The 15,498-nt window shown below is 53.1% G+C and overlaps 1 protein-coding gene across 5 annotated transcripts in view; it reads right to left on the bottom strand.

Moving 5' to 3' along the window:
- Positions 1-15,498, bottom strand: part of LOC110124748 (putative ankyrin repeat domain-containing protein 19) — a 61,102-nt gene that overhangs the window by 33,736 nt on the left and 11,868 nt on the right. For 3 of the 5 annotated variants that reach the window (XM_070463210.1, XM_070463209.1, XM_070463208.1), the window contains exons 1-3: positions 4,657-4,777; positions 3,018-3,154; positions 1,675-1,815 (exon numbers count right to left, since the gene is read on the bottom strand). In XM_070463210.1, coding sequence (XP_070319311.1) covers positions 1,675-1,815; positions 3,018-3,154; positions 4,657-4,746 — 368 coding nt within the window. In that variant the 5' untranslated portion in view covers positions 4,747-4,777. Of the gene's footprint in view, positions 1-1,674; positions 1,816-3,017; positions 3,155-4,656; positions 4,778-9,202; positions 9,273-9,768; positions 9,942-14,468; positions 14,566-15,498 lie in introns of those variants that run through there. The other 2 variants (XM_070463207.1, XM_070463211.1) reach the window with 1 other exon arrangement.

Here is a 15,498-nt window from a genome sequence, read left to right as displayed (position 1 = left end):
TGGCATCCGGTCCCATCACTTCATGGCAAACAGAGAGGGCAACAACGGAAAGAGTGACAGACTCTATCTTCTTTGGCTCCAAACTCACTGCAGATGGCGGATGCAGCCATGAATTAATGATGCTTGATCTTTGTAAGAAAAGCTATGACCAACCTAGACAGCATATTAGAACCAGAGACATCACTTTGCTGACAAAGGTCCATCTAGTCAAACTACGGTTTTTCCACTAGTCATGCAAGGATGCGAGAGCTGGACCATAAAGAAAGCTGAGTGCCAAAGAATTGATGCCTTTGAACTGTGGTGTTGGAGAAGATGCTTGAGAGTCCCTTGGACAGCAAGGAGATCAACCAGTCCATCCTAAAGGAAATCAGTCCTGAATATTCATTGGAAGGACTGATGCTGAAGCTGAAGCTCCAACACTTTGGCCACCTGATGCCAAGAGCCAACTCACTGGAAAAGACCCTGATGCTGGGAAAGATTGAAGGCAGGAGGAGAAGGGGATGACAGAGGACAAGATGGTTGGATGGCATCACTAACTCAATGGACATGAGTTTGACCAAACTCCAGGAGATGGTAGAGGACAGGGAAGCCTTGAGTGCTGCAGTCCATGGGGTCACAAAGATTCGGACATGACTGACTGAACAACAACATCACTAAAACATTTGCTTAACAGGATTCTCCAACCCAGTATATCTAGGCTGAAGATGAGTGGAAACTCTTATTTCAGCAGAGCCTGGCTGGGTCCACAATCAATTGATTGTGGTCAAACCAGAAATGATTGGCTCGGCCTCCCTCAGACTCACCGCAGAGCTTTGGGGCGCAAGGGCAGCTGTCACTCAGGGAAACAGTTTGATGAGCGAGATTAACCTAACAGCCTGCAGATCTTGGGGCGAGTTTTACACACTTGATCATATCACTTCCCTCTTGAAAGGGGAAAGGTGCAGTAACATATGCCAGAGCCACATGACAGGTGCTCAGAAAACATATGCAACATCACAGCAACGAGTCCTCTCTGAAAGCAACCACGTGGACAGGAAGAAGCGAGGGACTCAGGACAAGTGTTAGGAGTGATAACATCTGTGGACGTGAAATGTTTGTTTTTATTTTTCCTTGTGTGTGTATTTTCTAAGTTTTCTACAATGAACATGTATCCCTTAATACTTTTCTATTAAAGTAACCTAATACAACTACAAACGCTATTTCTAAAAGTGTACCGCTGATACTGTGTTACTCATGGAGCAAAACCCAAACACCTACATGGCCCTCGAGGCCTTGTGTCCCCCAGCCAGATTCTTGGATGGAGATAACGAGTCTCCGGTTCTCCGATGCAGAAAGAACTTCACCGAGTCCCTTCGGGGTGGTCGGGAGAATCAGGTCAACCAGGCTGAGACCAACGCAAATCCATTCTCAGCTCCCCGACTGATGGCCTGAAATCAGTCACCGTTGTCTTGTGGGCACGTTGGGAGGGCAGCACTGGCCGCAGAGGAAGGGCGTGTGCAATCAGGCTGCCCGCCACCAGCCGGGCTGACTCTGCGGGAGCCCACTCAGCCCACTGCATGGGTGATGCCTGGTCTGCGGGCTTCCTGCTGTGGGCTCAGGTGAGACAGCAGGGCCTCAGCTGGCAGCAGCCTGTGTCCACCATCCGCCCTGGGCCAGGACCCCGGCAAGACCTACCTGACCTTCTCCTCCGCGAGCTGCTCCAGGGCGGAGTGGAGGTCGTCCGTCTCCTTCACAAACTCCAGGTTCCTCTGCTCAGCTTTCTCCAGGTCTTGTCTCGCCTTATCTCGCTCCCTGGCCATCTGCTCCACCTGCTCCCTGAGGAAGGAGGGAGGGGTGACTGGGGACACTGCTCTGGGCCTAGCGAGCTGGTCTGAAGGAACAAACTCAGCCGGCCCGAGAGCGCTGAGCAGTGGCTGGCGCTGGGCTCTCAGCCACCTCCTGTGCGCGCGTGCCAAGGCGCTGCAGTCGTGTCCGATTCTACGCAATCCTATGGACTGTAGACCTCCAGGCTCCTCTGTCCATTGGATTCTCCAGGCAGGAATACTAGAGTGGGCTGTCATGCCCTCCTCCAGAGGATCTTCCTGACACAGGGATCGAACTCGCATTTCTCACGCCTCTTGCATTGGCAAGTGGGTTCTTCACCACTAGGGCCACCTGGGAAGCCTGACCCTCCGCCTACCAGGATGGTTTCTGCAGTTATTGAGTCTGTTTTACAGAAGTACATACAGCAAGAAGCCAACTGGCTTGCAATGGGGTTTCTAGCAGGTTTCTGAACCAGGAGGTTCGAGCCCGGGGCAGGCACTGTTCACTTCTCCAGACGGCCTTAGAAGAGGTGGGAAATTATCCTCGCTCCGTCTTGCCTGCAGCTGGGCCTCGGACCCAGGGATCCCCAGCACCCAACCTGGGACTGGACGCATGAAGGGGAGAAGGCTGGCCACCCATTATCCTGCCTGGTCACAGCCTTGCCACCTGTAGCCCGGCACCTGAGTAAGTGCCAGGGAGTCGCCCAGACCAGAAGTGACGCCTGTCTCTGTCTGGTCACCCCAGGCCCTGCCCGAGGCTCAGTCCACCGGCTATCCTGGTGCCTGTTTCTCCCACTGGAGAAGCACCAAGCTTGTCTCCCTTCCTCATCCTCCCAAAGCAGTCTTCCTCTGGGCCCCTCTGCAGAGTTGCCTGATGTCAGAGGTCTCATCTGTCAGTACCTAACGAGATGCAAAGTCTTGAGGATGGAGACCGGAATTACTGCCAACCTTTTCTGTAGCTTCAGAGCATCAATAAAAACACAATAACAATCTCTATGCCAACCGGTTCAGCAGACGGATGGCCTGAATATCCAGCTCAACTGGAGCCAAACCCAATTACAACGGAACGCATTCTTGGCCAAATCGCTATGGAGTGCTTTGTGACCATGCTGGAAGCACCCTTTCTTGTCCTGCAGGCTGCCTGTGCCCTGGGCGAGGAGGCCAGCCTGGCCAGTCGCACCCCACACCCCCAACCCTCCGCAGCGGGGCTCTTACTGGCAGAAGCTCAGCTCCTGGCGGTAGCAGGCCAAGGCTGCCTGCTGGGTGACCCCGCCCACCATCATGACCTCCTTCTCCAGGGCCCAGGTCAGCTCCAAAAGGTTCACCTTCTCGTCCACACTGAAGTCAAGGCTCTGAAAACAGCACGGCCCATCGGACAGGCAGGATGAGTGGGTCTCCGGACACCTGTGGCTCCCACAGGCCAGACTTCACTGTCCCAGTACCTTCCTTTTCTGTCTGCAAAGTCTCCACCTCTTGAGTGGACCCTCTCCCCTGCTCCCATCCCTCTGGGGTCCCTCTCCCCAGGTCCCTGTCAACACTGAGGTCCCCCTCCCACTGTCAACATACAGCTCCTCCCCTCACTGTCCCTGCCTCGGAGGTGGGCATGACTCAGGCTGGACAGAGTCCCCCTTCTTGGACAAAGGGACAGAGAAGGGGGCAGATGCAAGCCGAGGACTTTGGGGACTGATAGGCTGGAGAAGGGCTTTGTCTCTGCCAAATCAAGTGTTGTATAGACCACGGGGTCCTGGGGAGCAGCGCAAGGGTGCTAGACCTGAAGTCAAGACTAAGAAGCCAGCAGAGTCCTGACAACCACCAGAGCCGGGACCCCCAAGCCTAAACATCCTCCTTCTTCCCCAACTGATCACAAAGACCCCTGATGTCCTCCTCTTGCCCAAGCCAGTTTGAGTTGAGCTCTTGCCATGTCAGACACAAAGAATCCTTAATATATCTCTAAACAGCACGAACAGACATAGGAACAACACGGGTTCTGTTGGTGGAAACATGATCGATAGTGCGATGAGCCACGGCCAACCATTTCTGAGAGTCACAGCCATTCCCCTAGGGATTGCGGAAGGTAAAGTTGAAGGAACAGAAAAACTGTGCTTTCTATATTTTACCACAATAAGAAAAAGAGCAGGCCAGGAAGGCCCACGCGCCTGCCTGCGGCCTAGTGATAACACTGGTGCGGGGGCTGCTCTCCCAGCGATTGGTGCTTGTGACCACAAGTTGCAGACACACAGGTGGGGCAGGGCCCATGGGGAAGCCCTTCCTGTAAACCGGGAGACGGGGACTTGAATCTCCACGCTTCTCCATGGCCCTGAGTTCTGGGAGAAAAATGACAGGACACTAAAGCGTGTGGAGCGACCTGGAAGCTGCCTCCACGACATGCTGAGAGCACGCTTCTCAGCAATGAAATCACGGTGGGCGCAGAGGACACAGAGGATTTGGGCAACAGCTTCCAGATTACAAAAACACGCGACACGTGTGGGCGCCGCCTCCTGGTGTCTACGCCCACGTGCTGCAGTCACTAAGATGCCCTCCTGTTTTCCAGGACCGAGGATCGGCTCGGAGGCCGACACGCACTGTGGGGTGAGTCTGAGATACTGAAACCTACCCTCTAAGGGATTTGTTTCAGGCTGTGGGCTTTCTCTGCTGTTTACTTATTATGTTTCTAAGTTAAGATGTCCTACATATCGAGATCAAAAAATAAAGCAAAAAGCGAGGATGATGGGCCTTCTTTCCATGGGGCATGTGTCTGCGAGGTTCTCTGTCCAGCCTCCCTCACGGGCAGCATCTCCCCCTAATTCCCCTGCCCAGACTCCTCTGCTGGAGCAGCTGCAAGACCGGCCCCCACCTGCAGGACCTCCCTGCCATTGTGAACGCCCTCCTGGGCCCACAAGGAGATGATCTGCTCTGGGAAGGCGAACCCTCTGCCATCACCCATGCTGCAGAAGAGGCGGGGGCCTGAGCACTCGGGACGAGGGACGACGGGGTGGTCTGGCCGACACTCTCCTCCCTGACCTGCACGCAGGGACCAGAGCCATGAGGACCGCGGCCTCCTCACGCACCTTCTGTGACCTCACCACCTGTGCTCGGCCAGCGCGGCCTCCCCCTGACTCCTGCTGCAGGGAACAGGGTGCCAGGAGGACCTGCGGGGACTGCAGGCTCCACGGAGACGACAGGAGCACAGGGCTCAGGGCCGTCTGCCTGAGGCCGTGCGGGGGGGATGCACATGGGGGCCACCCGAGGGAACGTCTCTCTGAACAAGCAATGGCTTCCTGCCTGTCCTCCCAGAAGGTGGGCCTGGGAAGGCACGCGCCAGCCGAGGGAAACCCAGTCTGTGCAGAGAAACCCAAGATGGGCTTCAGAAGAGGCGGGGCGGCCTGAGCGGAGGGCACGTGTCCTCCGGATTCAGGGCGGGAGACAAGGGCAGAAAAATCCCTCAGCCGGAAAGCTGACTGGTGAGGCTGAGGTGAGGCCAGGAAGCTGTGCTTCCCGCCCCAGGGAGGGCCCTGGGACGCGCATTTGCTGCTGGGCCAGAACGAGGAGGAGCAGCGGCGCCCTCCTCTCTGCGGCTGGTGTTACAGCATGGGGGCTCTCCCTCTCAGACAAGGGATGGAACCCGGGGCCTCTGCAATGGGAGCGCGGAGTCCCAGACAACAAGTCACCGCTGAAGTCCCTGGCCCAAGTATTTGAAGGCAAATCCCAGCTGCCGTGTTCTCACCCCTGAGTGTTCCGTATGCACTCCTGACCCCAGTGTGACGATGGCCCTACAACCCAACAACGACGTCCCAGTTCTCTCCCAAGTCTCCCGACAGCTGATTTCTTCAACTCAGCATCAAAGCAGAATCTTCCCAGTGTGTGTGGTCACTCCCCCAGAGTTGCTGGATCACCTCCCGCCCGCCTCCCAGTCCCTGTCCTCCTGTACCTCCATCCCTAACATCTCCTGTAAACTGGAACTTAGCACCAAAAGCTAGTTCGGATGGAGGTTGAGTGTTATCTATTTTCTTTCTTTTTTTTCCCCAGCAAAAACACCCCAAGGTGGGCTGTTTCCATACCACCTCACATCAGGAGCCATAAGTGTCTTTGAGATGCAGACTCAGCAGCGAGTCCGGGTGACAGACGTCCAGGTTTTATACCCTATCTAGGTTAGCCAGGTGCTTACTGAGGTTTCTGAAGCTTGGCCACAGAAACACCCTTTGGGAGAGGACAGACCTTGGGGTGCCCACAAAGAGCTCTCTTTAGATAAGCGAGGCTTCAAAGCAGAGCTCCCTCCACGCCCAGACTGCACCACCCTGCCCGACACAGGACCAGGGTCCCCTGCACCTGACCAGACCCCGGCTCTCGGTCAGTGGTCTGGAGCTCTCCAGAGAGGAGTCATCTTGGCGTTTACTGTGATAACCCAACTAATAACCAGAAAGTCCTTTCCTGAGGAATGCTAGGTTTCCTTGCTCATGAATGATGCTATATATCAGCTTGAGGAAAACACAAGGGGAGGGCCACTTCCAAGACCCCTTCCAGCTTAAAACATCTGAAACGTTCTAGGTAAAAATGGAAAAACTTGGAGTTCTCTGATGGTCCCGTGGTTAAGAATCTACTTTGCAATGCAGGGGACTCGGGTTCGATCCTTGCTCAGGGAACTCAGATTCCACGTGCCGTGGAGCAACTAAGCCTGTGCCCTGCAGCTAGAGAGAAACCTGAGCACTGCGATGAAAGGTCCCAAATGATGTATGAAGATCCTGCAGGCTACAGCTGAGACCTGACAGCCAAATAAATGCATTTTAATTTAAAAATTAAGTAAATAAACAAAGGCAGAAACCAAAAAAAGGGAAAAGCAATTCTGACACCAGGGTGTGTTCTCAGGGCTGGTAGACAAGGTGAGTAAGTCCTCTGAGTTAAGTCTGTGCACGCATGTCGGTTCTAACCTGTTTCTGGGTTAGAACCCAGAAGAACCCAACCTGTTTCTGGGCAGCGAGCCCAAAATCACTCAGTGCATAACCTCCCCGGAGCCCTTTCTCTCGCCCCCTAGATTTACTCTGAGTCCAGTTAATTTAGGAAGTGATTTTTACAATTTGTATGGAAATACAAAAAACCTGGAATAGCCAAAGTAACCTTGAGAAAGAAGAATGGAACTGGAGGAAATTAACCTGCCTGACTTCAGACTATACTACAAAGCCACAGTCATCAAGACAGTATGGTACTGGCACAAAAACAGAAATAAAGATCAATGGAACAGAACAGAAAGTCCAGAGATAAATCCACGAACCTATGGTCACCTTATCTTCGACAAAGGAGGCAAGGATATACAATGGAAAAAAGACAACCTCTTTAACAAGTGGTGCTGGGAAAACTGGTCAACCGCCTGTAAAAGAATGAAACTAGAACACTTTCTAATGCCATACACAAAAATAAACTCAAAATGGATTAAAGATCTAAATGTAAGACCAGAAACTACAAAACTCCTAGAGGAGAACATAGGCAAAACACTCTCCAACATAAATCACAGCAGGATCCTCTATGACACACATCCCAGAATTTTAGAAACAAAAGCAAAAATAAACAAATGGGACCTAATGAAACTTAAAAGCTTTTGCACAACAAAGGAAACTATAAGCAAGGTGAAAAGACAGCCCTCAGATTGGGAGAAAATAATAGCAAACGAAGCAACAGACAAAGGATTAATCTCCGAAATATACAAGCAACTCCTTCAGCTCAACTCCAGAAAAATAAATGACCCAATCAAAAAATGGGCCAAGGAACTAAACAGACATTTCTCCAAGGAAGACATACAGATGGCTAACAAACACATGGAAAGATGGTCAGCATCACTCATTATCAGAGAAATGCAAATCAAAACCACAATGAGGTACCATTACACGCCAGTCAGGATGGCTGCTATCCAAAAGTCTACAAGCAATAAATGCTGGAGAGGGTGTGGAGAAAAGGGAACCCTCTTACACTGTTGGTGGGAATGCAAATTAGTACAGCCACTATGGAAAACAGTGTGGAGATTTCTTAAAAAGCTGGAAATAGAACTGCCATATGACCCAGCAATCCCACTTCTGGGCATACACACCGAGGAAACCAGATCTGAAAGAGACACGTGCACCCCAATGTTCATCGCAGCACTATTTATAATAGCCAGGACATGGAAGCAACCTAGATGCCCATCAGCAGACGAATGGATGAGGAAGCTGTGGTACATATACACCATGGAATATTACTCAGCCATTAAAAAGAATTCATTTGAATCAGTTCTAAGGAGATGGATGAAACTGGAGCCCATTATACAGAGCGAAGTAAGCCAGAAAGATAAAGACCATTACAGTATACTAACACATATATATGGAATTTAGAAAGATGGTAACGATAACCCTATATGCAAAGCAGAAAAAGAGACTCAGATGTATAGAACAGACTTGTGGACTCTATGGGAGAAGGCGAGGGTGGGATGTTTCGAGAGAACAGCATCGAAACATGTATATTATCTAGGGTGAAACAGATCACCAGCGCAGGTTGGATGCAGGAGACAAGTGCTCGGGCATGCTGCACTGGGAAGACCCAGAGGGATCGGATGGAGAGGGAGGTGGGAGGGGGGACTGGGATGGGGAATACATGTAAATCCATGGCTAATTCATTTCAATGTATGACAAAAACCACTGCAATGTTGTAAAGTAATTAGCCTCCAACTAATATAAAAAAAAAATTTAGGAAGTGATTTTTGGACACAAAGAGGTCCATCTGCTTCATCCAGTAGCACAGACACGTGGTTCATTCGCCTGACGTCCCCACGCTCAGCGCTGAGCCAGCAACAGCCTCGGCCCCTGAGGACCACAGTCTGGACGATGCTCAGCACCAGTGCAGACCTCTCACTCAGGAGAAGCTCCAGGTGAGTTCTGGCCTCCTGCTGGAGCTATGATCCTGCACATTCTGCCCTGTGACTCACTCTGGTGAGAGGCGTCCTTATGGAACGTGCACGCCCACGTGCTGATGCACCCAGCATTGCTGAGCACACCTGTGGCTGCCTTCCAGGAGCTCCGCCAGGTTCCCAGGACCAGAGCCACGTCTCACCCTCCACTTCGGGCACATTTACGGCCTCTGGTGAGGGGGGAGGATGCTGGTCCAGGCCTGGCACATTAGGAAGGGGTCCCCTGGCCCATGCCTGCCGGTCGGGAGGATCACTGTGACCCTAGCCAACCAATTAGCTGCTCTCTTACCCAGCAGTCCCTGCCCCAGGGTCTGACCTCAGGAATCTCAGAGCTGGGACCTCCCCAGGAGAAGCACCCCAGAGAGATCACCCACACTGGGCACCTCCCAGGAAATTCTCCTTCGCTGGCAGCCTGCTGCCTGACAGCCCAGCACTGACCAGAGGGGGCATTCACCACAAGGCCAGGCTTTACCTTGGGCTTCAGAGAATTCATTCTGAGGCTCCTTCGCGCTGTCGAAGGCTTCTTCATCAGACTTGAGACTCTGCAAAAACAGAAAGAGAAGGATGTCAGCCACGATTAACCCGCAGGGGGAGGATCGGCCCCGTGGATGTCCTTTCTGACACAAAGGCCCGAAGGCTCCCACACTGGACTGCTCAAGGAGTCTCAGTGAGGGCCCTGGAGGCATCCATCACGAGCCCGCCAAGTTGTGCAGGGTGAGCCTTGCTCCAAGTGCTGGACGCGGGTGACCGTGGCTGCGGCACACCTGCTTTTTCCGCCCTCAGCCGAATAACCTTCCCCCCTCCTGCAGGGCCAGGGGAGGGTGGTGGTGAAGAGGGGATGCTCCGAGGCCCCCGTTTCTGAAGGAGGATGTTCCGTGGCCAGAACTGCCCTGCAGACAGGGAGACCCAGAGACACCTAAAAACCGAATGGAGGTCCCCAAATAGGCCCTCTTCCAGCGATGAGATGCCCTCTCCCATCCTCCTGTGTCCTGTCATGTGAGCAGTGACTGGGGGAGGTGCCCAGGGGGGTCCACCCACCTCCACGCTTTCCAGGGAGGCCGAGCGGCAGAGCTGGCTCCTCGCACTGGGTCTGACCAGCTGCTCCGGTAAACCTGGGGCTCCACCTGCAGCGCCACAGGGCTCGGGCTGGCTCCGACGGCCGGACCACTTAGAGCCACTCACGTCCTTTGAGGGCACAGCCCGGGAGGCAACTGGAAAGAAAATGGGAGGTGTGTGGGGCTCTTTAAAACAGACTCTGGGCCCACTTGTGCTCACGAAGATGCGGATTCGGAGGTGCGATGTGGCTCTCGGGGACAGACAGAGAAAACGCCAGAAGAACACAGGGAAGGGCCAACGTGGGGCTGGGGCTGAGACAGCCAGGCTGGGAGACAGGACTTTCCATCCTAAACGCTCGGTGCTGCTTCAGCGTTTCCAAGCAAAATATGCTTTTGCTATGTGATAGAAAACTAATTTAAAAATCTAGATTTTTACACAAAGAAATAACCTTACAACAATCCAAGTGCTCTAGTGACCAGAAGGTCATTTCCCACCCACTTGACCCCACCCCACTAGAGGACCCCACCCGGACAGGACACAGAGGCAAGGAACCTCAGCACAGTCAGGAAGGCTCAGACTCCGCATGGGTCGGAAGTCGGGGGCAGAGGCAGGTGTGGACTTCGGCTAGGGATTCACGAGGCTCCCTCAAGCCCTAATACACCCCTGCACTTCCTTCTTCCCTCCTTACCTGCCCACATCTGCGGAGCAATGGGGACTCCGCAAGCAGAGAAGAAATGACACTGCCTCTGCAGGAATCTGAGTGGCCAGAGAGACTGGGGAGTGGGGGTGCAGCCTGGGCTGTGACCAGGAGAGAACACGGGTTCGAAGGGAAGCACCCAGAAGGGGCCAGTTGGAGAGAAAGGCAAAGGGTCCCAGGAAGCAAGGCCAGGCCAGGAAAACAGACCATCTCACACAGGTGGGTCAGGTTCCCAGGGACTAACTACCACCTCGTCTCTCTCCTCCTCACTCGAAACTGGCCCGCAGCCTCTGACCTTGGGAGCATCAGAGGAGGAGGCTGGGTCCAACCGGGCCTCCAGGAGAAACAGTGATGCCAGCAACGCACAGAAACTGAGGACAAGGAAGGAGTCTTGGGAGGAAGATGCCAAGTTCCATGTGACAGAGGACATCTAGGGCAGGATGACCATGTTCCTGGACCCTGTGAGGTTATCACAGGGCAGGGTCCAGCCCTGTACACTCTCCCCATGTGGGAACTCCTGGGGCGGCTGGAGAAGAGGGGGTGTTCCCACTGACAGGGAGCAAACGGAAGGCTTGAGCACCCCATGAAGGGAGCAGGGGCCTGCATGCAGGCTCCGCACCTGCTCTGGTTTCTGTCTACACACAGGCTGTGGCTGGTTTCTGAGCGGGGAACAGCGGGAAGAGAAAGGCCATGTCAGGTGGGAGTGGGCAGCGGGGACACACTCGGGAAACCAGGTGCGCCTGACAGCATGCGGACCCCCGCCTGGGGCTCAGCCACTCGCCGCTCACTGGAGGTCGTGACCCAGCACCACATCTGCACCCTTGGCCTGAATGGGCTCCTGCCTCTCCCCTCCTGAGACCCCCTGGTCTGCGTCTGGAGGCCCACCTGCCCTTGATATGGTACCCCTTTCTTCATCGTTTCCGCTGCTCAGCACTTTCCTCAGAGCAACGAGACGCCCAGAAATCACACACATTAGGACCAATTCATAAATGTTCTCCCAAAGTGTCACGTCCTCCCTCCACCAGGGGGAAATGCGTCTCCAGGAACGTGTCCACGCGACAAATCAGGCCAGGAGGGGGCAGCGTCTCACCACCCACAGAGCACAGAGCTGTGGCCTCTCAGTGGGAACCTCTGGGGGTCACGGCCAGTCCCCACCCGCTGCCCAGACGGCCGGCAGACCACAAGGTCAACCGAGCCTTGTGCCTCCTGTGTGTGCATATTTATTCATAGGAGCAGAATGCTCTCAGCATGCAGAGAGGCATGGCCAAGAGATTAAACAAGCAAAAAAAAAAAAACGACTTTTTTGGTTATGTGTTCTGTGATGGCCTTCACTGAAGGAGCAGAACGACTGAGAAGCAGAATGTTCTTCAAAACCCCAGCCATTTGGCCCCAGGGTGCCACGCACATTCCTGGAGCATCAAAGCACATGTTTCCAATCGTGGCATGAGTCGCTGGGAAGGACCAGCAGGCAGATTAGAAAGCCGGAGAGAGGGATGCTGTGGACTGGCCGGGGAGGCAGGGATGAAGCCCACGGGGGAGACCGCGAGGGTGGCGCGCAGGGGAAGCACACAGCCCCGGAGGGCGGGGGCAGGGCTCACTGCGCTCTCACAACAGGGGCCGCCCGTGTGCACCAGCCCTGGCCGAGCCACCTCAGGCAGGCCTATGACTGACCCACCCGCTGACTGGGTAATTGAGGAAAGCTCTGAAAACTGAAAGAAGAGAAAAACAACACAAAACAAAACGGGGGTTGGCAGAGAAAAGCACCAGTCACGAAGAGGACACAAGTTGAGGACTCACAGGAGTTCCAGCACAGAAAAGGGAGCGATGACACGGGCGTGGCCTTTCTCAGGCACCTTCATGCCCAGGGTCACACGATCACACCCCAAGTCGGGAAAGGCAAGTGGCCTTCTTCCCACCTCAGGGAAGAGAAACCTGAGACAAAGCAACCAATGACCAGACCCTTCAGGTCCCAGGGCGGCCGCTGACAAGCTGGCTCCTCCCCCTGGTCAGACTCCACCCCTGGTCAGACTCCCTCTGGGGCCCCCCTACCCCGACACGCCCCAACCCCTTATCAGACAACTCCCCCGTCAGGCTCCTCCCCCTGGTCAGACTCCACCCCCTTATCAGACTCCTCCCCCGTTCTGACTCCACCCCCTTATCAGACTCCTGCCCCATCAGCCTCCTCTCCCCCAGGTCAGGGCTCCCACGTGGCTCCAGCAGCAGGCTGTGGGACACCAACCGATTTCAGCCCCAGGGGAGGCCACAAGTGCTTCCCCAAGGGCCTAGCTCCAGACTAGAAAACCTCACCTGAGTAATGGGAATGATCAGCCACAGGATTTCAGGGGTGGGGGGCGCTGGGGGGCTCACTGGAATCTACATGAAAGGTACATAAGCCCCAAACCTCCCAATGGCACCCGCTGCCCCAGTCATGCACCTGCTCCTGACCAAGGCCCCTCCCGGGGTCTGGGAGCCGACCAGGGCCCTGTGTGGGGCAGATGCCTCGAACTCCTGCACCGTGGGGGAGGAAGGGACCCGCTGGCCACTGCACTCTCCCTCCCAGCACTCCTCAGATGCAGCCTCCACCGGTCATCCGGCCAGAGCACGGCAGGCGCTGCCAGCCAAGGAGTTGGCCCATCTTCTAAGGAGCACGTCCGCCATCACCTTCCCACTGGACCCACAGGCCACACCTCCAAGCGGGCCTCCCTCCAGAATTCTCCCTCCACCTCCTGACAAGTATCAAAGCCCCTCTTCACTTGTTTTGAAATATTACCTTTGTTCCACGGGTCCCACTGGAAACCACGATTTTAACAAGTGCCATGAGCACAGAGCACTATTGTCTTAGACAGGTGGAGGGCTGCCTCAGCCGGTGGCATCCTGCTTGCTCCACCAGCCTCCCAGCCTGGCCAGCACCTTACACCTGCACTGCCCTTGGGAAGAACAAATTCTCACACCTCTCCACACCCACTTTATCTTATCTACACCCTTCACTGGAAGTTCAGCACTAGATAGTACTTGAGAGAGCATTTGTGAGATTGTGTCTTAAATATGAATTTGGTCTTCCTCCCATCCCTTGCACAGCTTCTAAAACCCTCGAAATTTCCTAAGTGATAACAGCAACCACACCCAAGTTTATGCTGATAAGGTGACTTTGAGAACCACACCTTGAGATGGGCTGGTTGCCAGGGAAACCAAGGATGTGATTAGAGGTTGGAACTTTCAGCCCTACCCCTGACTTCTAGGGAGCTCAGAGGCTGGATGTTGAATTCAATCACTGATGCCCCATCACTGGATCAGTCATGACTCTGTAACGAAACCTCCATAAACCCCAAAAGGACAGCATTCAGAGACCTTCTGGGTTGGTGAACACGGGGAGACCAGGGAAGAATGAGCCCTGGAGAGGGTGTGGGGGCTCTGAGCCTCTTCCCACAGCCCATGCACCTCTCACCCTGAGTTACATCCTTTGCAATAAACTGCTGATCCAGTAATGGGTTTCCCTGAGCTGCTCTAGCAAATTAATTGAACCTGAGGAGGCCGTGGGCACCTCCGATCTTTAGCCAGTGGGTCAGAAGCACTGGTGACAAGCTGGACTTGAGATTGTTGTCTGAAGGCATTGCTGTCTTAGCCTGTGGGGTCTGCAGCTGTGTCCAGGGGCATGGTGTCAGAATGGAGTTGAACTGCAGGACACCCAGCTGGTGTTGCAAAATGGCCTGGTGCAGGGGAAACTACACAGATCTAGTGACCAGAAGTGCCAGGGTATTCAGAGGATTTTGTGCAGTGCAGACGAAAACACAAGAGTTTTCCCCTTGCAGAACCATTTCACAAATAAGGAAGCCAAAGAAGAAAAAAACCCAGGTGCTGCAGTCCATGGTCCCAGTCCATGCAGCTGGGGATCATAGACCTGCTGCATTGTTCAGGTACAACATCATATTCCAGAAGTCACAGAATCACGCAAAGAGACATAAAGAAGGCCATGAAGGCCTCTTACCTGACTCCAAAGACCCACTGTCTTCATCTGAGGAGGCAAGACCAGCCTGTGATGACAACACAGCCACAAAACCGTCCTTAAATTCCTCGAAGTTAACCTGTGAATTTGAGAAAAGTGGTCAACACTGCTTTCGACAGGCCACATACATAACACACTGGCCTTTGGGGTTTTCTCAGATGGAAGATTCTTATGTTGCCTTCAGCACTGAGGACATTTATTTTTTCAAATATTTACTTAAGGTTTTAAAAACCTGAAGATATAGTGAGGCAATTAAGAGTGAATCATAAGCCATTCACCAAAAAACACTATTAACAACTCCATAAAAGGAAATTAGATAAGATAGTTAGAAAACAGTGCAGAAAAGAGGTGTCTGATGACCACAAACATTAGCACATAAAGAAATATCCATGCCTTCACTACCCACCAAGAAAGAGAACATGCCAGCACCTAGGCTAGTCCTCCACCAAGGTTCCTTTCCTGATTAAATCCCCCGCCCCTACACTGGGGGGAAAAAAAAGCTCTGAACAGTCACACATATGTCCTAAGAGTTTCTCTGGAGTATACGCACCTAAGAATGGGATTGCTGGGTCACAGAATATACATTTATATCCTCTTGGCAAATTGAATCTTTTGTCACTATACAATGCTGACCCTCTTCAGTTCAGTAATGCTTTTTACCCTAGAGACTAGCTTTCTTATGGAGCTTAAAAGTTTCATATCAACCAGTTTTACCCTCTTCAGGGACAACACAAAGCACTGTCTGATAATTTGTGTCTTTGTTATCATTTATTTTAACTCCTTACAAGATATTTTTGTTTTATATAGCCAATGTTCATTTAGAATTATTCAAATATTTGCCACTTTGTTTTTCCTTTCTTCCTTCATTTCCGACCTTCTGCCTGGGATAGTTTTCCATCTATCTGAAATAGATCTTTGAGACTTACGTTTTGCTTAAGGATGCTGGTGCTAAGCTCATTTCAGTGTGATTGTCTGAAATGTTTTCATTTCACTTTGATTCTTTTTTCAGCAA

The sequence above is a fragment of the Odocoileus virginianus genome, unplaced genomic scaffold (genome assembly GCF_023699985.2).
Source record: "Odocoileus virginianus isolate 20LAN1187 ecotype Illinois unplaced genomic scaffold, Ovbor_1.2 Unplaced_Scaffold_42, whole genome shotgun sequence".
Taxonomy (NCBI): domain Eukaryota; kingdom Metazoa; phylum Chordata; class Mammalia; order Artiodactyla; family Cervidae; genus Odocoileus; species Odocoileus virginianus.
This window is presented reverse-complemented; position numbering and strand designations above follow the sequence as displayed.